Source organism: Drosophila melanogaster, chromosome 3L (genome assembly GCF_000001215.4).
Source record: "Drosophila melanogaster chromosome 3L".
In the NCBI taxonomy this organism is placed as follows: Eukaryota; Metazoa; Arthropoda; class Insecta; order Diptera; family Drosophilidae; genus Drosophila; species Drosophila melanogaster.
In genome coordinates this window covers 14,298,168-14,318,957 of record NT_037436.4, presented here as the reverse complement: position 1 = coordinate 14,318,957, position 20,790 = coordinate 14,298,168, and the positions used below count along the sequence as shown (strand labels likewise).

The following is a 20,790-nucleotide window of genomic DNA, read 5'->3' as shown; positions in this document are numbered from 1 at the left end:
TCTCAAACGTTTGTGTTTGCTTAGGCTAGAGTGAAAAAATGTTGATTATATTTATTAAGCAATTGAAAATTTGTTGATTGCTGGAAATGGAAGTATGACATCGAATTGTATATTTGTGATAAAAATGCCAATTCAGTACTAAAGAATTTGCATTTAAATATTTTAAACATATTTGTACAATCTCAACCTGAGAAAGTATAGCAAATGCTATCTCAATGTATCATAAAGCTGATGGAATAAAGCCTCTAGTATTGCTTTGATTACCAAATCCTAAAACTCATGTCCTGACACTTGCCAGGATATTCTGGCAAGTCGTCTAATTTCCAGCCCCGTTTACCACAATGCAGCAGTAATCCAGTGTTAAGCTGGCACCTAACCTCGCTCACTCCCTGAAATTACGTAACCGGGGCATCAAGTAGAGCCAGTTAATGCCGGGTCTATAAGTGCCCATCAACGGGTATGCTCCACCTCCCACTCGGTAACCCCTCCAAATTGTCTATGACTTTCATTCGATTTGCCTAACAAGCCATAATCATGTGCTGCTGTATTTAATTACTAGCGTCTGGTCGTATTGGAAATTGTTCGGGCTCTAGAAAGAGAGGCATAGATATTGGACGAGAGAGACGGCATACAGGAGCCTGGCCGGCAAACACAATTGAGTCATTAAGCCGCAATCTAATTAAGCCCAAAAATGTGAAATGAGCCCAGGAATGGGCAACAACGAGAAGGCCTCTAAGTTGGCTTAGTGGCTGCGCGTTAAGCGAATTAGTTTTGGTCTTGTTCTTTGACTTGGAACCCCAAAAAAAAAGCAGGCAACTCATCTGAAGTCCACAAATTTTTACGGCACTTTAACGTGACCGTTTTTAGGCTACATTCTTTTTCCCCTCCGCATTTTACATTTTTGGTTGGTCGTCAAGATTTATTTCGTGTCTGTCCGCGACCACGTAGGTCATTAAATTGTTTAGAAATCGCGGACAACCGAATTAGAAGCGTCCAAAAGTATCTCAGTATCCAGACCCAAATGCCCCAGCCCAGCCCAAGATCCCATTCTCAAATGAACCACAAAATGACTGACAAACGGGTGGCACAAGAATATGTACAGTGGTGAAGACTAGTTAAAAGTGGCTAAAAAAGTTCTGTATCGCTGATACCAGTAAATACTAATTAAATAATTAGGGAAAATATTTGTACGTTTATATTAAGAAAGGGAAATAGTAGACATTTTGTAAAAACAGTAAATATAGGGATTTTATTTTTTGATTTATCCTTAATTATGGCCATATACTCATGTTTCTACCAGACTTCAGCCCCACTGTCTTTCTTATTCCTTTTTTAATTTTTTGTTGGTTTTCCCAAGTTTTTTGTAACTCTTTCTGGCTGGTAGCAACCGGGCCACAGCCACGAGAAATAGATACAGTTAATGCCGCAAATGATGTCTAATGACGGTTTCGTCTAACGCGTTGAAATTGCCCAAACCGCAACGATGGCTGAGTAAAGTTTTGGGCGGAGTGCGTGATAGAAATTGATGTGGATTCGAGGAGATTAATGAGCCACCGGATCAAGGTCGCATTGGTGGTTGATAATCGATAATAATCCAGCCGGGATTTCCACAGAACTTACCTTCAACTTTAGCCAGGGCCAGAACGGAGATGGTCTGAAGGGCGGGCACCGCCCAGGCAACCAGGTGGAATAAGTGCGACTTGTTCTCAATCGCCTCGTGGCCCCATTTGAGGCCAGCGGCCAAAAACCAGGCGAATGCCAGACACGACCACCACGCGAAGGCCGCCATGCAGCAGAAGTAGAGTGCCATGAATAAAACCGTGCAGGACGTGGTTTGTCGGTGGCCCTGTAGGAGAAAAGAAAAAGAAACTCGGTCAATAAAATAACAATTAAGTTAAAGCTTTGACCTGCCACAGTTTTAAGGTACTCATGCTGAGAATATATATTAAATTTATATAATCCTAAGAGGATAAATATTTTTATTAACATTTTTATATTTTTATTTTTATTATTCTCTATATCTGTAGTTCTGAATTTCGGTTTAACTTCAGCAAATAAAATTTGCACTTTCGGTGGCATTAAAAATAATTGACGACCGGTTTCCCAGTCGCTACAGAGATGCTTCATACAAAAAGGTTCGTGTCTAACAATACGCACCTGACAAAGTGGATTAAGTGAAATTAGTTTTCGCGGTAATAAACTTATGGACAAGACCAGAATACTGGCACACATAGCAAATAGTGACCCCCCAAGTCACTAACAGTGAAATAATAGTGAAACGAAAACATTTTCATTCAAAAATACAAAGTTAAGTTTCTCGAACTGGGGCTCCGCTGCCCAGCTGCCACGCGATCGCACAAACAGCTGTTTGCGAGCTTAAAGCTTTCTATCCCAGGGTTCAAGTTTTGGCTAGAACCCTGGTGATTTGGTGCACACTTCAATATGAACACTTTAAATGAAACCGCTGCGGCTGATGAATCGTTGGATACTGCGTTTCTCTCGAGCCCCCAATGTGCTGCCCCGCAGCGCTTTCAAAAAATAAAGCGAAAGTCTCGTGCTTCTCCGGAGACTGAAAGGAAAAAACCCAAATCAACCATCGGCAAACAAGGGGAAAACCCTTCGGCTACAGAACCTAGATATGGCGGCAATTCAAACCGATTTGGTTTACTTGCGCATCTCACAGCTGACAAACAAGTAGGCAATGAAATTAGCGATCTGTATGACCAGCCCAGTACCAGTCATCAAGCTGCAATTGCTGCCGCTAAGCGGGATGCAGCCTCCGCTGGTACCACTAGCTCAGCCAAAAAGGCGCAGTCCAAACCACCTCCTATAGTAATGGAGGGAGTGGACGACGTATACCTGATGATGCAGAGCATCGAAAATATAGTGGACCTAGAAAAGATTGAGGCTAGGGCGTCAATGAGCGGTGTCCTAAGGCTTTACGCGGCTGACGCTAATACATTTCGCACCATAGTGAACTGGCTCGAGATCGAAGAGTATGAGTTCCACTGCTACCAGCTTAAAGAGGACAGGCCTTACAGGGTATGCGTGAAAGGCCTGCACCACAGTACGCTACATCACCAAATCAAGGATGAGCTGGAAAAGATCGGGCACAAGGTTCTCGATATTCACACACCGCTTAGGCGAAACGAACCGGGTACCTCAAAAGCGTCGCCAGTCAATATGTTCTTCCTAAATATTGCTGCTGCGGCAAACAATAAGGAGATCCTGGCGGTAAAGGCACTATGCCATATGAGAGTAGTTATTGAGCCTCTCCGCAAGCGTAACGCTATTGTCCAGTGCCATCGTTGTCAGCAGTTTGGCCACACAGCCAAATACTGCCGTAAGGCCCACATTTGTGTGAAATGTGCCGGCGAACACCCAGCCAAGGACTGTACCAGGCCACGCATCGAGCTGTGCACTTGCTACAACTGTGGCGGCCAGCATCCTGCAAACTATAAAGGTTGCAGCAAGCTACAAGCGTTCCTGCAGCGATCCAGACCCAGAAGTGGAGTGGCTGGAAGAACAGAAGTAAGCGAGCGACCAACTCCACGGGGCTTAGCTGGAGGTAAGGAGATCCCCTCTTCTCGAGGCGGAATATCTTATGCAGATGTGGCTAGAGGGTCCATTCACCACAAGCAACCAATGAGCCTGACGCACCAGCAACAGAAGCAACAGCAACAGCCCTATGATGGAAGCCCCAGTCGTCAAAGGAGCCGCAGCCGGACAAGGGCGTCTAGGGGTACACTCCAGCGCTCGACGGATGCTAGCAGCAGCATTGAAGCCATCCTGCAGACGCTTAATGAGAACATTAATTCTTTGCGCTCGATTCAAGAGAAGCAAATGGAATTAATGATGATGATGATGAAGCAACAGCAACAACAGTCACATCAGCAGGGGCAGATTATCAATCTGCTCACTGCTCTCCAAGCGCGTCAAGCGCCATAATGATGCCGCTGCGCATCCTAGTGTGGAACGCCGACGGCGTATCCACGAAGTTGCCTGAAGTAGAGTGCTTCGTGCGACGTCACGAAATCGATGTATTACTGCTCAGCGAGACACACTGCAAGGGGGCAGAGACGCCTAAGCTATTCGGATTTGTAGCCTACACTGCCAATGATCCGAGTGGTGGCAACGCCAAAGGCGGAGCAGCTATCTTAATCAAAAATAGCCTTGCCCACTTTCCGCTAACACCAATAGCCACTGCCAAGGTGCAACTTGCGCCGGCGGTTATTGAAACGGCACTTGGTCCTATAAGCTTTGGAGCGGTCTACTGCCCACCGAGATTTGCATGGACTACGGACGAGTTTAAGGACATTTTGGAAGAGTTCCAGACGAAGTTCATTGTTGCAGGCGATTGGAACGCGTCCCACTGGCTCTGGGGTGCGGGAAGGAGCAACCAAAGAGGCATTGCATTAGCGAATCTCGTCCTAAATTCGGAGGTGGACTCGCTAGCAACAGGAGGACCAACAAGATACCCGTACGGCTGTAGAGGCTCACCAGGGTACATCGATTTTGCACTGACAAAGGGTGTGCTGGGCATCCACGCTAACATAAGTGCGGTTGTTGAGCTTAGCTCCGACCACCTGCCTCTGGTAATTACGCTGGATGCGGGGGCAATATCCTACCCTAAGATGGAGCGGCTTATCACTAGGCGTACTAACCTGGAGGTATTCCAATCGCAACTGGAGTCCACACTGCCCCTCAACACTGCCATAAACTCTGGACAGGACGTTGATGATGCTATCGAACTGCTCACCAACAATATCAAGTCAGCAGCTAGATTGGCAACTCGCAGCATATCTCGGCAGCCCGCGGCAGATCGAATCCCAATACCCAGGGAGATCCTGCTGCTTATAGCTGAGAAGAGGCGCTTACGCACTAGGTGGATGAGGTCTCGGCACCCGTCGGACAAAACGGAATGGAACCGAGCTCTGAGTAGGCTCCGATGCGCGTTGGTGCTGCACAAAGCCGCATGGTTCGACGAAAGGCTTGCCAATACCGGAGTCGAAAGCGAAGCGACGCATTCGCTGTGGAAGGCCACGCGCGCAATCAAAAGGCGTTGCACGAGGAAGGCGCCTCTAGTCGATAGCAACGGGACATGGTGTCGGACCGACTTGGGACAAGCGGAGGTATTCGCTGCGCACCTCGCCGAGCGATTTCAACCATTCAAGCTTGCCAGCCTGCAACAGGTTGAAGAAACTCAGGACCAGCTGAACCAAGCGCTTCAAATGGATATGCCAATCACGCCGTTTGAACCCTGCGAGGTAGCCGAAGTCATTGTGCGCCAGAGTAACAACAAAGCACCTGGACATGACGTTATCTGCAACGCCACATTGAAGGCCCTGCCCAGACAAGCGATCCTCTACATAACGTTGGTTTTCAACGCTATTGTGAGGTTGCAATACTTCCCTTATCAGTGGAAGCTCGGGATAATCTCCATGATCCACAAACCTGGCAAGCCGGAAAGGGAGCCCGCCTCCTACCGGCCGATCAGTCTCCTCCCTTCAATTTCGAAGGTGTTTGAGAGACTGATTGCTGTCCGGATTGTAAGGATTATGGAAGCCCAGGGGATTACCCCTGAGCACCAGTTCGGTTTCCGTGCTGGCCACTGTACTGTCGAGCAGCTCCATCGAGTCGTCGAGCAAATTCTGACTGCCTACGACAGTAAGGAATATTGTAACAGCCTCTTCTTGGACATTCGAGAAGCGTTTGATCGAGTGTGGCACATTGGACTCCAACTGAAAATCAAGCAGACGCTGCCTGCTCCATATTTTGGGTTGCTGAAATCGTACCTGGAAGGAAGGAGGTTCGCTGTGCGCTTTCATTCAGCAATTTCCACCGAGCACAACGTGGCAGCTGGTGTTCCACAAGGTAGTGTCCTCGGCCCCCTGCTCTACTGCCTGTATAGCCACGACATGCCGCAGCCAGATGTAAGCCTTTACGGGAAATCTATGTTGGCCACATTTGCCGATGACGTGTGCGTCACCTACAGGTCCCGATGCGAGCACGACGCAGCCGATGGTATCCAGGACTTTGCATACCGGTTCTCGGAATGGGCAAGACGATGGAATATTGGCATCAATAGCAGTAAATCCAACAACGTCTGCTTCACTTTAAAGCGGAGAACGCCACCGCCCGTCTACATCGAGGAAGTCCCCGTACCACAGCCGAACGCAGCAAAGTACCTTGGAGTGCTTCTGGATCGCAGACTCACATTTTCCAAGCATGTGACCGACATCAGAACGCGCCTACGTGCTAAGGTGGCGAAGCACTACTGGCTACTTTCTTCGCGCAGTAAATTGTCGCTATCCAACAAGCTGACAATTTACAAACAGATCCTAGCACCAAACTGGAAGTATGGGTGCCAAATCTGGGGCTTAGCCTGCGACAGCCACATCAAAAGGATCCAGGCTATTCAAAATAAGGTAGCAAGACTCATCACCGGCTGCGAGTGGTTTGTTCGAAACACCACCCTGCACAGAGACCTGAAACTCGCAACGGTATTTGACGAAATAAACAAGCACTCGAGCAGATACCATGACAGGCTGGAGCGCCACAGAAATCGGCTGGCCAGCGCTTTAAACAGATCTCGCCCACCAAGGAGGCTCAATAGAAGGCAACCGAGGGATCTCATTACCCGATCTCCTTTGACAAGGGTCCGCAGAAGCTGACGCTTATCTTAAATCCTATTTGTTATATGTGATTGTTATGTAATTGTAGTTAAATTACTGTAAATTTGAAAAAGCTAACTATAGTTAGCCGGCGAGCCCAAATGGGCTGAATTAATAGATAAGAAGGACACAAAGGGGATTCAAGACTTCCCCGTATGCCTTAATAAATAAATTAATAAAAAAAAAAAAAAAAAAAAAAAAAGAGATGCTTCTCTTGGCTCATCTCACCTGGGTGATGGTGGACATCATCTGCAGGCGGCCGAGTTTGACGGGCGGCGGAAATGGTTCGCGGCACGACACAGAGTCGCCCGCTCCCAGTCCCGCCACGTAGGCACATCCAACTACCAAGTAGCAAACGGCCAAGAAGACAATGGCCCTCTCCGGGTAGCGAAAACGCGACGAGTCAATCAAGAAGGTGAGCACCTGCAACGAGTCACAAGAGGGGAGAATGGATATTAAATATAAATTTGAATTTAATTACGTTCGCCTTAATTAACCCCAAATATGCTTTGATGTTCCCTTAAAAATGCATTAGTGTTTATATCAGTGCGGGGACATTAAAGGAGAACCTATTAGGAGATCCCCCATCTCTGAGCCTTTTGGTCATTAGGCTCTACACATTAGCTGATTGTGATTGTTGTGCCATTTACTCCAAAGGCCGAGGCTCATTTAATTCGCAAGGTTTCTTCTTTTCCCTCGGCCAGTTGGCCTTAATGAATATGGCTGAAATGTCCTTAACTGGAATGGCTTATAGTAAGAGAGCTAAGACAAATGCAAGAAAAGGCGGCGAAACCTTAATCACTTTAATATGTACTTATTTCCTAAATTAAAAAAAAAACTATTTTCCTCATGCTAACTTATAAATATTATTATTGTAGGTCAAACTTAATATTACTTTAATATACTTTTCGCTTTAAGTTTATTACCCATACGCAGTGTTGCCGTTTGCAGAAATTGATAGAAATCGAAAGATATCTATCGTGACTTAATTGAGACGCCGTGTATATTAACTCATTTAACCAGCAATTGCCACTGTGGCTAACCAACAATAAAGGGCTCTCCTTAGACGGACACAACTTCCGGTTTGCCAGAGGGCACAATAGGATGTCTACATATATATGGGCAAATATAAAACCCTAGATAAGGCCAGCTTAATGGTTGACAATTCCTCAAAGCTCTAAAAGCAATTACAATCCACACACAGATACTGTATTCCCTGCTTATCCCCAGCCGCAAACTCACACATTAAACTTCACCATACTACTCTAAATTTCTCTGTTGCCTGTCTGATTACGCGCCATTTAAATAAATTCATTATCATTCCCACTAAGCCAGGCCAAGGAGTCTTTTGTCTAAGCCAGAAACCCCGAACCAGAAAACCCGACCAAACCCAAACCCAAGCAAAGTCATTTAATTTGATCATTACAAAACTATCAGAGAGAAACAGTTAGCTGGCAGTTAGGTTTGTGTGGGTGGTGTGCTCGCATGTGTGTGTCCATGAGAGTATCTGTGTGTGGGCTGTGTTTGTGTTTGAGTTGTTCGCATTGCATTAATGTGCCGAGTATTATTGTTGCCACGACGAAACCTCTGAATTATTCATAGATGCAGAACGCACTTCTTGGCTCTGAGTCGTGGCTAACATCAGTCCCCCTCAGAAAACCACACGACTGCACTGGAAAAAAATTCCTTTTTGGGTGCTTACTTGATATTTTATTAATTTTAATTCAGCAATGAAATCTAACATTCCCTTTTAGACTTGATTATTTATTATTTTTATTTGACAAACAATTTTCATTCGTCCCGCTTCTCCTTAATTATCTTACTGATATTTTGAATTATTTCTGAAATTAAATATTTAAATATGTTATCCCATTTTATATCGATTTCTATACGATTTAATCAAATTTATGATCAAGTTACAAATAGATTTTCGTTCGACCCGTTTTCCTTGAAATCATAGTTCTCTTAGCCAAGCTTTCATCTAATTTCCACCTACGCATTGTCTTTCTGCTCCAACTTAGCCTTCCATCCTCATTTAAATGCAAAATATATTCGTGCAATCGGGGCAGGGAGGAGAAGAGGATAGGAAGTGAGTCAGTTTGTAACTCCTTTTGTTGACTACGCTCCACTGCAGAAGAAACAAGCTGAGAAATTGAATAGAATTGTTTATTTATGCCAAAAACAACAAGAAAAAGGGTGTTTCCACCCCATCTCCCTCAACTTCCCGTAGCAATTTGTTATGCCACGCATGATGGGCGCAAAAAGGGGGGGGATTCGAGTAGGTGTGACTAGGTACAAATGAAACGAAATAAGCTGCAAATGTTGAAACATTTGGCACACAGCACAGACTCCTCCAAAATCTTCTGTCCCTCCCTGCCACATTCGCCGAAGTTGACACGCCCACAAATTATGCGTCATCGGGGGCGGAAGTTTTCCAACTTGGCAAATAACATGCAGCGTTTTTTGGGCAACGCCCACACGAAATTGTGAGGAAATTCGGTTCGGAGAAGAGCTTAGTTTGAGTGGCACTAGTAAATGGAAATATAGCAGGAAAATTGTTTAGATATTTATGAGCAAATTCTTTAAGAAAGTCTTAATTATGTGTTAAGAGGAGTACAAATGAAAACTGTGACAGGCTAATTCTAGTTCATTTGAAGTTTTCTTAAAAATTTGTAAACAGTTCCCTGTTTTAATCAATAGATTGCCAACTATAAATTGATTCTTAATGCTTGCTGCTTGTTACAATCCAAAGACTTCATTACCAATGGATGTTCCATTTTTCAAAATGGCCATTTCTTCAATTAAACTTCTTGCAAACATTCCGTCAACAAAAACCAAATAAATTATTTAACTCGAGCCGCCGCGCCTTTCATGGTCAGTTAAAAAAGTAATTTCAATTTTTAGCGCTCATAAATTTCGTGGAGTCGGGTCATTAAAATCAGCCCAAAAACTAAAGTGGTTACACCCACCTAACCTCCCGGAAACCGCACCGCCCCCTCTTCTTCGCTGAAGTGTTGAAAACTAAAAGCCGCAGAAAAGCTTTGAGAGCTCCGCCAGCGGTTGGCAGTTTTGAATTTTGCATAAATTAGATTTAACTCACAACTAACAAACTAAAAAAAAACTCGTTCAAAAATGGTATAAATTTGCATAGGGAAGCAACAACAATGGTTTTTTTTTGAGGCTGGATCGTCCATTAGAATAACTAACTATTAACATAAACATTTTAGTCAGGTTGGACAGAGATTGCGGCATAAATTTGGCGGCAAATGTTTGCGGCGAAGTTTTATACTTGCTGTTTTTGACATTTGATGTTTATGACATGTGTTTTTTATGCATATCAATGATTAAATATTTGGTGCATATTTAACAACTATTAATAACAATGTAGATATCCCATATCCGAAAAAAAACTCAGCTGTCAAAAAACGTCAAGGCAAAAAAGTTAGTCAGAAAGAGAAAATGCAGTAAAAAGTTCATTTTCGGTGGTTTTTTGAATGCAGTCACCATGAGCTGTCATATTTGCTCGTATCTTCTTCAGTCGCAACTATCGAAATATGCGCCTCACTGAACTTTCAGTTTCTGGTTTTCGATTTCCCCCTTTTTGGGTTTTTCGCATCAGGTCTTGTAATTAAGAAAATGTCATCAAAGTCAACGACTAGACGATTATTTGCTCTTTCGGCAAACACACAATGTCATTTCCTCTTTTCGCTTTTCATTGGAAAACACATGTCAAGCAATGGAGACTGAGGCAGGGGAAAAGCTCACTCATTGTCTCATCTCATCTAATGCGCTTAATGAAAAAGGTGTTGATTGTTGACAGTTGACGTGACACAGAGAATCCCCCATTTCACATTTCTCATTTTCCGCACATAAGTTTACTTCTGTGAAAATTCCTCTAACAATTTCACCTGTCGCACAAGGAAAACTTTTTGTGGGTGCAAAAATATTTGCTTTAGTTCGCGAAAATTGAAATAAAATGTGCTTGTTTATAATTTCGCTTGATACTTGAAATGAAAAGCCCCAAAGGTTTTCCCAGGTTAGTAAAAGTTGGACTGTCGTAGGAAATTGGTTGGGGAAAAAGTTAAGATTACTTTCCTTCAGTAACTTTAACTTGGCTTGAAGTTTACGTTCTTATGCTTCCAGATATTGAAATAATTTTACCTTATCTGAAAAATGTCTTGCGGACCATTTGATTACTTGTGTATATAATTCAGGTTACATTTACGTCATTCTACAAACATTGCTCTTTAAATATTTAAGTATTTTCATTACTTTTTCTATCAACCACTATTTCAATATTTTCCTTGACACATATGTTTTCATTTCAATCAAGTAACTCGGCACTTTATTTATTTAATACCGAGACTCGCCTAAATGTCACAGCAAAATCCATAAAAATTAGAAGCATTTCAAGCTCAAAGCCAAACATACACAAATATTTGTTGATATGTTTTTTTTCCATGCTCATCTAGACCAAAGGATAAACTGCAATTTTCTAATACTCTCGTATATATTTTTTTGCTGTTTCCATTTTCATTGACATATTTCTATATGCAATTTTTTATCCCCCTACACACACATATGTGGAGGGAAAGAGAAAGTTTATTAAAAGCAACAAAAAAAAAACAAACAAACATAACCCACATTTAATGGGGAATTTATTGAGATGTATTGAGCACTATTCGCATCCACACATAAACAGGGGAAAATAGCAAACGGAAGAGGAAGCCAAATAAAAAGCCATTCAAATATTTAATGTGTGTTCGCTAGAGGAAGAACATTTTCCAGGGTTTATGAAGGCTTATTTGGGTTAACTTTTTAAAGCCAACCGAAAGTGGGGAAAACACTACTCACACCCAACAGCTTAAATATGAAAGCCAAGTGTATTGATGTCCCAAAGTACACAAAAAAGACTGCTTTTCTTTCGAAGCTTGTAAAGCATTAATAAAGTTCATTCATAAATTGCATACGAGCAGTATAGTATTAGAGCAAAAATATAAATTTTCCCACCTTTTAGTGCACTACAAATACGTAAGCAGAAAATCCAATCAATTCCAATTAAATGATCTTCGTGCATTGAAATCAATCAGAAAATTCCATAAAATAAACTGATGTAATGGAATGTTCCCATTCCCATCATCATCATCGGGAAAATGTTGCACTTGACTAAATAACAAAACATAGGGGCGAAATTTGCATGAACTGAACCTGATGAATGCGTGGAAAATGCAAAAATCCAACGAATGAAAATGAAAATGAGATGGAAAACACTCAGAGAACATAATAATAATCGTAAAAAGTAAGTAGAATGAGCTCCCAAATGAAAGTCTTCTTCGTTGGCCCTGGAAAAACAATTTCGGAATTTGCATATAATTTGTTGTTGCTTTGCTATTATGAGCTGCACTGATATGCCACGCCCACTATGGGAGGCAATATCTGGCACTGACAATGGGCGACAAATTATATGCAATGGCAAAAATTTATCAAACACACGGAGGGAACAGAATCGGAGGAGACGCCATGCAAAACATGTCCCCATATGAGTGACAATGTTCTCAAGGGGTGAATTCCACCCCCCAGACAACAGGACCGCCATCCACCCAAATGAAGGTCCTTTTTTCTCTGGGCCTGATGGATGTAGCGCAACTTTATGATGGGCATGTGTGTGCCAGTCAGTCAGAACCTCTCCAGTTTTGATAGATGTGCTTTTTCGGGTCGCCTATCCTTCATATATATGTATGTATGTACCTTCTTTTTGTTTTCCCCGCTTGATTGCTTGGGAATTATAAGCACGGTTATCATATTCATTTTTTGTTTTTCCTGTTGATTAGTGCCTGTCATGTGCTCGGTCCAAAGCATCTAAATTGATTTTTTATTCAAATTTTGTCAGTTTTTTCACTTGATGGATATGAGCAAGAGCAAACAGAGCGTATAAAAAGCGAACACATTTTCCGATGGAAGAAAAATGCCTGACTAACAAGTTGATTTCCATATGTGAAAGTGACGGAGGAAGCGGAGTGAGAAATTGGCAGAGAGCATCCCTTACAAGTCCTTTCACATGATGAATAGTTCCAGGGAGATGAGATAATTAGACAAGTAAATTGATTGATTTATTGTCATTGGACATATTCAAGAGAAGCGGGATAAATGGAAATAAAATGGAAAAGTACGACAAACCTTATACACTTTAAAAGAATTTATGTGAACTATTATGTTTATAAATTAATCTTGACACATGCCAGACTTGAAATTATTATAGCAATAATCCTTATCCATTTCATCATCCAACTGATTTGATTAGTCATGCTTTATTCTCTCTAACCTTTTCTGCAAACGGCATAACTAATGTGAAGGCAATTTTCCCTCCCACATTTCTGTCATATTTATTTTGAAACCACCCCCCCACGTTGACCTTTAACTCTTTAAATTCATTCTCAAGCTCCACCTCCTTGCACCCAGAATGGCAAGGTGTACAATGCGAAAACTATTTCCAATATTAGTTCAGAGCTGATCCATCCCGAAGGCATTCGAATATAGTCGAATCAAAAGGAGCAGAGGACATGGTATGCCCAGGACATTCCGAAATATCAAAGGGCAATTCTAATAATATTTGAAATTTACTTTTGTTCTGCCATTTGTCCTCCCACAGCCGCATTCACACATGCCACATGCCAAGGCGCGCAGTGGAGCTTTCTTGTCCCTTTATTCCCCTATATGGGTATATCCAACATGCCAACAATATCCCTACCCCATCAATGGTATCCTGCTTGCCAAGAAGGCCTTGGGGCTTTTGGCGGGTAGGTGTGGGTTGGAGAGCGTCCTTGATGGGATGGCTTCTGCATATGTTTTGCCAAGTTTATTGAAAAATATGCGCTGACAGGTAATATGTCAATGCGTGGGATTTGCTAAAGTGCCAACGCCTTCGTCCTGGCATCCTGCCTTGTATGTAGTTACCCCCTTCCCACAGAATAATAGATCTGCTGAAGGAGCGGAGTTCACTCGTTTGGTCTCCATAAAAGATGTTTACTTTCAGCTCTAAAGAAAATATGGCAGCACTCAGACACTCAAGGGTAAGCAAAAATGGTAGCGGGAACCAATAACGAACAATATACTTGAGCACACTTGGAGAGAACATTAAACGAAACTATTTTTTTCGTATTTATTAAATTTAAACCCATTTTTTTTTTTTGGGTTTAAGACAACTATTTAAAGTTGTTAATCTTTTCCACTTATAATTCTGAGTACAATTAATGTAATAAACACTTACCGTAAACAAGCAGCTGGCTACACAGACCGCTGCCCAGGATCCAACCCAGTATCGAAGCACAGTCCTTTCTCTCTCCGGGAAGAACATGGCATGACATGGGGCTCCACAGTCATGCAGATCCTGCAAAGGAACAACGAACAGAGGCCAGTGAGTAAATTTGTGAAGTGATGCAGGAAAGAGTGGGGGCAAGCCGTCAAAGGAGGAAATTCATTTGCAGGCAGAGATTAATTAATATGGCTTAAATTAAATGTTGCTCAAATTGGATTGAGAGTTGTAATTAAAGTGGATTACCGGAGGAGGCTTATAGAGAAAGCACACAAATTCATGTAAGCAGACATGCATTGTAAGCTTAAGTAACAGAAGGGTTGATGAATAAAATACCTTAATCTTATTATAAGTGGCTAATTAATAATCAACAATTTCATATACACAAATATACAATTTGTATAATTTTGTCATAATTTAAGATATTTTCTCTTACTTACATTTACTTTTTTAATTACAAACTGCAACTTGAAATTTTATAATATCTGGAAGAGGTCAGATTAGCATAGGTTTGAGAACACAATGTCAAAATTGTGCCTTCAGGGTGACCGAATCACACAAATGACATGGTAGTCCTTTACAACGAACAACCCCATTTTCAAAAATCTCATCGGGTTGACAACTTTGCACATCCACGTCCAAACTCCGGACTCAAACAATAACTGCAGTTTAATGAGATTTCCCGGTACAGAGATCCGAACTCAATCTGTACCCCAACTCAACCTTGAACTCCAAAAGGCAGAGGCGAAATCAACCCCCACTGAAACAATTGCATTACGAAGTGTGGCAACAATGCAAACGCACTCGCACACACAAGAACACTTAAGGGCATGAACAGTAGAACCTCTTTAGGATGAATTTTACGCAGTCAGCATTTGCAATGCACATTATTTGTATCAATTTCAATGTTTCAATGAAACCGAAAATAATGTTCACAAATAACTTAAGATATCATTTGGTTTCCGTTTGTGATAGGCATTATTCACTGTACCCGACATCAGACAGTCCAAGGCAATTCCCCAGCGCGGGACAGCTGGAATGAAGTTCGGAGTTCTGGCGCATTGTAAACCACAAGAGATTTGAATTTTAGATAGCATAACACGGACGCACATAACACACTCAAAACAAAAACCCCGAGGGCGGCAGAAAGTAAAGGAGGGGCTGGAGTGGCACGAAAAAATATTGTTGCATGGCTTCGCCGCAAAGAGTCTCTCAAAGTGAGCTCAAAAATCGGCTTGGAGATGAAGGAGAGCTTCGGGGACTGCAGCGAGACTTTTTGTCCCCCATTCTCGCACCATAAAACATATGTACATCACACTGGAAAAAGGTGTTTCACATCGGGTCCGATATTATTTAATACATATGTCTGAACTAAGAAAATTGTACTCAATATATACTTATAAATGAGTAAACTTTAAGATAATTAGATATAGATAAGGAGATATACAAAATTTTGGTTGTACAGTTCAGTTCAAAAGCAGGTAAAGTTTTTAAGTTTCTAAGAGCATATCCCACGCACAGTGGTTACCAAAATTATCGCAACGCTATATTGAAACAAATATTTTTTCAGTGCAAAAACCTTTTGAAACTAGAAAAACAGCGAGATGCGGATCTAAGGCTTTGCTGCAGTCGTCAGCTTCTCTGTCAAAGAGCAAATTCCCCCGAAAGTGTTGAGTGTCTCTGCCTCTGTCTGTGCTTTATTTCAAATTCCCATTAAAAATTTAAAATCCTCCCCCGAACGCAGCAGCCCCTGGCTTTTCAACGTTTTTGGCAATCATCGTTAGGTTAGCGGCGCAAATTGCGTTTTTCTGCTGCTTTTGGGGAGCATCAAAATGGGAGAGATTTTTGGGGGGAATCGATGATGGCGATAAGCAAGTGCAGACAGAGAGAGATGGAAAGCAGAGAACTGTTGACTGGGGCAATATTTACGCATATTTGGGGCGCATAAGGATACGGATCCGCAACAATAACATAAAGCACCAGGTCCGTGGCTTCTCCAGGGAAATGGAGGGACTCCTCTAAATTGCCCTCAGTTTGGCTGTCCAGCCATATTTATCTGAAATTATTCCTCGAGCTTTTAAGCCACTTTAAGCCACGAAAGCGATGAAAATTTAAATTTTAATGAACTAATTTTGAGGGATTCGAATTGGCCAGCTGAAGAAAATAAGACTTATTTTGAGGGCGGAAAAAAGCGGAAATGGCAAACGGAGCTAGATTAAAAATTTAAGCGACCTTCCGGAAGTAAAATATGTTTAAAAGCGTTTTTATAAAAAAATATGTATACTTTTTATGTGATTCAATGAAAAATACTTTCTATTTTTGTAATACAAAAAATATTAATTTATATATGTACTTCAAACCTAATTTTCGTAATAGGCAAATTATTCTCATCACAAAAATATAATTAAATTGTTAATCGAATCTTGGAATTTCTCTATATCATAAGGCTCGTTCCACTTAACATTTTATATCAAGGCTCGATCGGCAATCGCTCCCTGTCTCTCTGGTCGATAGATCTATTCGCCGATCCATCGATCTATCTTTATTACCGAACCAAAATCAAACAGACTGCCTCTTCTACGGGTAATTGCAGCCCTCTCCACTTTTCTTGTACCTTAACGAATAAAGTGCCCCTTGAGCAACCAGCAACAACAACTGGTTGCAACATTGACCACAACAAAAGGAGTCGAGAGACTTGCATTGTTAGTCCCTTCTATGTATATGTATATATATATATATATATATATTTATATATATATTTGGTCAGGGTCCCAGGCCGGGGTCCCATTGTCTTGCGATTTTTATGAGGCATGTATAAATAATTGCGCCCAAAGGCCGCCGACATAAGTTTTCATGCCGGCCGCGTGAGCATCCGACCGTCAGCAGCGGCTAAAAGCTGTGGAAACAGTAAAACACGAACCGGACAGCGACTAAACTGCCCTGCAAGAGTCACTATAGTGGCTATAGTCCGACTTATCCGCCTACCTCCTCCTTGAATTCCACATTTTGCCATGTACACGGAAAACAAATGACGTAAAAAGTAGGTAAATTACCATAAAATACTCTTATACATTTGATTCACTTAATGGGGTATAAAAGATTTAAAGTTTTAGACGCTGATTAAGATTTGGAAAATCATCTTACAATATCTAGATACATGTTAGATTTCTGATAAAATTTTTTAATATCTTTATCTTTTCCGTACCTTCTAGTTTTCTCCTAACCTATATCGTGCTTAGCAGCTTAAGATACTATGTTCATTGTGTAGTCTAAAAGTGGCAACATCGAGACCGAAACAATATAGCAAATTTCGTTGTAGTTGTTTTTTTTTCTTTTTTTTGCGCCAAAGGCAACAAATAAAACACAAGAAATAAGAGGTGGGTAAGGAATTAAGAATGGGCAAGGGTTTCCGAGTGCAGGAGGGCCAGAACCATAAACCAAGTTTTGCCAACATTTAAGGAGTTTTTAATTTATTATAGATAAATTTTATGCCGTCGCGAGTTATGTGGTGCCAAAGGGTCGGAGGGAACGAGTTTTGGGCAGAGCCAAGGGAATCTTCCAGCTGGCCCTAACTTCGTGTTTTAGTTGGGGGCGTGTTGATGATGATGGTGGAAGCTGCAAATTATTACGATTCCAAGAGATGAGGCAACAGACGGACAGGCAAAGTCATCGTACAGGGAACAGTGGGTAAAAAATGTTCGGGCATTCTTGCAATATCAATTATCAAATAAAGTACAAAACAAATTTGATTCCATATTGTCTAAAGGAACTAAAATGTTAATCCATATTGTCTATACGAATTATATATTATTTAATGAATATAGAACTGCTTTAATGTCCTTAAAGTTATTTACTACTTTTCCAAACTTTTCACCCTCATACCCTCTCATTGTTTACCACCGATGTCCACTTAAAATCTATTCCAACTCCACTGTGCGGCTAGAGTTGGAAAACTTTTTTTAAAAGGTACTTCAGATCAGAGTTTTGTTTCCAGACTGCCCCTAGCTCCTTTCTTCTCCAAACATCAATTCCCCCTCTAGGACTTTTCGGTCAACCCTCGGACAGCGTTAATGATGACTCTGGCCATATAGACGGGATATGTTAGCCTGTGTGCACATTTTGGGGGTGTTGCTGACGTTGTTAAAGTCAAAATAGACAGAGCAACAGACAGCAGGAAAGAGAGCAAACAGACAACAAAATGAGACAGAGGGTTTCGATGTCCTGGGGGTGGATTCGAACAGGAAGATATAGGCAGAACTCTTGGTCCTTCGCCTTGTTGTTTTTGTCCTTGCAAGCCAAACAGGCTGAAAAACCCATACAGACGAACAGGAACAACAATTTGAATTCAATAAGGAGACGGCAAAAAGAAGAAGCCAAGCAAATTTCCACTCGGGTCAAGAGTTCAAATGGTCAGAAATACCCAGAATTATATTAAAAAGGAGTCAAAGAGTCTGATACGAAACATCACAAAAAAAAAAAATAAAAAGCGAGTCACACATTTTACTTTGCTGACCGCAACACAAAAGAAGCCGCCGAAAAAATGCCTGCTCATAATTTATTAATATTATTGGTTGGGGGTCAGCCAAGTTGCCCCCCATGAAAGTCCCGCATACCCCCTCACAAATTACACATGTCGACACTTTATTAAAAGGCAGAAGAAAAAAAGGGTTTAAGGACTTTGATTCGATATTGGAGGATTTTCAGCTCACCATTTTTTCGGGCTTGCGGTCTGCCAAAAAAATGAAACCGATCCGGAGGCTATAAAATGTCGACCCGTCCATATGTTGGTTGCGTTTATGGAACGAGGAAGAACCGGGCGTTTTAGGAACCGGAGGCCCAACAACTTTTGGCGCGATTTCCTCCTTTTTACCCATTTGGGTTAACGCCTTCCTCTCGTTGTTGTCGGTGCTGCATTGAACCCTTTCAGGGCCAAAATAAGGGCACAAGGAGACAAACAGAAATTGCTGTTAAGGTCTACACTTGACTAAATGCAAATTATGCCCAAAGCGAAAGCACAAAAGAGAAACCCCAGTAGAAGGGGGTGTGGTCGTTGGGCTGAAGGACGAACGAGGTGGGTTAAATGGCATCGGCATCTCCTTAAAGCCTGTGGCTGACTGCGTCCACCCCTTGATTACAGCCCATGTAATTTTAATGGATATTTATAATGAGCATCTGTTTTGAATTTTTACTTATTTTCGTTCCTCTTCCATTTTCACCGCCTGAAAAGGTGACACAGCACAAGGTCCAAGGCCCGGGGATATGTGAATTGTTGTCGGGTCATTTTTAGGAACCGGAGTTGGGTTAAGGTACGTGCGGGAAAAAAAACGACAAAACATGCAAGGTTTTAAGCTGGGGGAATTTTTTACGTTGCGTCGCTCATATGAATATAATATTTATAAAGGACCACAGGTGGGAAGCCCTTCCGCAATTCGCCTCACCTTACTTTAGAACCTACGTAATTAGCTTTTCAAAAAAAAGAAAAAGGGTTCTGCATATGAATTAGGGCTGTTGAGGTGAGTGGCTGTCCGCCATGTATTTTTACTAATTACTTAAAATATTCATCATTAAATTAAATGTATTAAAGGTTGTCATTGCTCGCAAAAGTGTAGTATATTATCATTATCATTTCTATATATGTATGTTCTTAGCTTCTTTAATAATATTCACAACTTTATTTCGCACTGTAACTCTAAGCCAACGCAATTTAATCTTATCTTCGATCAAACTAAATTTGGTAAAATATATACATATGTATGTACATCTATCTATATTTGGTTGTATTATTGGTTTACGTACCTAAGCAATTTAACAAACATTCCATCTATCATATTAATCCCATTTCGCTGCAGGCAAAGACATATTTTAGCCCCCCCTTATTATCTGCGATATACAATCCCAGTCAAGTTTCTCTCCCCCTCGAGAATACAAATCCCAGTTAATGTCAACTAAATGCTTACAACTTAAAACCAACTTAAGCCCAAGTTAAAGCTTTTCCCACACAAAACTTTTACGCATATACACAGATATTCAACACCCCCGATTTGAGTATATAACAAATATTTATCGGCCATGCACATCACGTAGTTCCGAGTGGAGTGTAGAGTATGGGAAAGCGGATTGCTGGCGGAAAATGGAGAGGGGATGACAACGTGACACTGACACTCATTGACCAGCTGACGGCCTCGAATACACGTTAACCATGCTAACCGATATATACTCGTACACGTATAATGTGGGGAATGTGGGCGGATGGGGCGTGGCTGATCCGCAGACACATCATTCAGCATCACGGGGCATTAAGTCAAATGCAAATTGAAGCATTTGTTGTGAAAGCAGTTGCTGCCTGAAATGTTAGCCCAGCTCGGAAAATGCGGAAAAGCTTGCAGACAAGAATGAATTTCATACAATCAACTTGGGAAGAACAGTGACACAATATATTTTTAATAAATAAAATATATATAAATCTTTTATTTAAAAATATAGATTTATTTAATTTCTCAATTGACACAAATAGGCACAGATGTTAAAAATTTCTAATTGCTAAAAAAAACTTCTCAATAAATATTGGGCAAATTGGTGGCTAACTGTTTTTGTTAGGAGCTCTTGCTGCTTAAATTCAAGTGGGACTAGCAGGTGCAGCATGAGAGAGATAGACATAAGTGAGAAGAAAGAGAGGGCGAGAGGGAGAACATTCCCACTTTCTACCGAAACCTGTACCTGGCCAAGTATGCCCGTCTCTATCTCTTCTCCAAGCGCTATCTCTTTCTTGACATTGACATGCAGACAGCAGCAAACGCAGCAAAT

At 41.6% G+C, this 20,790-nt stretch overlaps 1 protein-coding gene across 2 annotated transcripts in view, besides 1 other annotated feature; it reads right to left on the bottom strand.

Moving 5' to 3' along the window:
* Nucleotides 1–20,790, bottom strand: part of fz (frizzled) — a 94,297-nt gene that overhangs the window by 49,682 nt on the left and 23,825 nt on the right. For both annotated transcript variants that reach the window (NM_080073.3, NM_001274907.1), the window contains exons 2-4: nt 13,942–14,061; nt 6,903–7,097; nt 1,621–1,846 (exon numbers count right to left, since the gene is read on the bottom strand). In NM_080073.3, coding sequence (NP_524812.1) covers nt 1,621–1,846; nt 6,903–7,097; nt 13,942–14,061 — 541 coding nt within the window. The remainder of the gene's footprint in view (nt 1–1,620; nt 1,847–6,902; nt 7,098–13,941; nt 14,062–20,790) is intronic.
* Nucleotides 2,132–6,860: a mobile genetic element.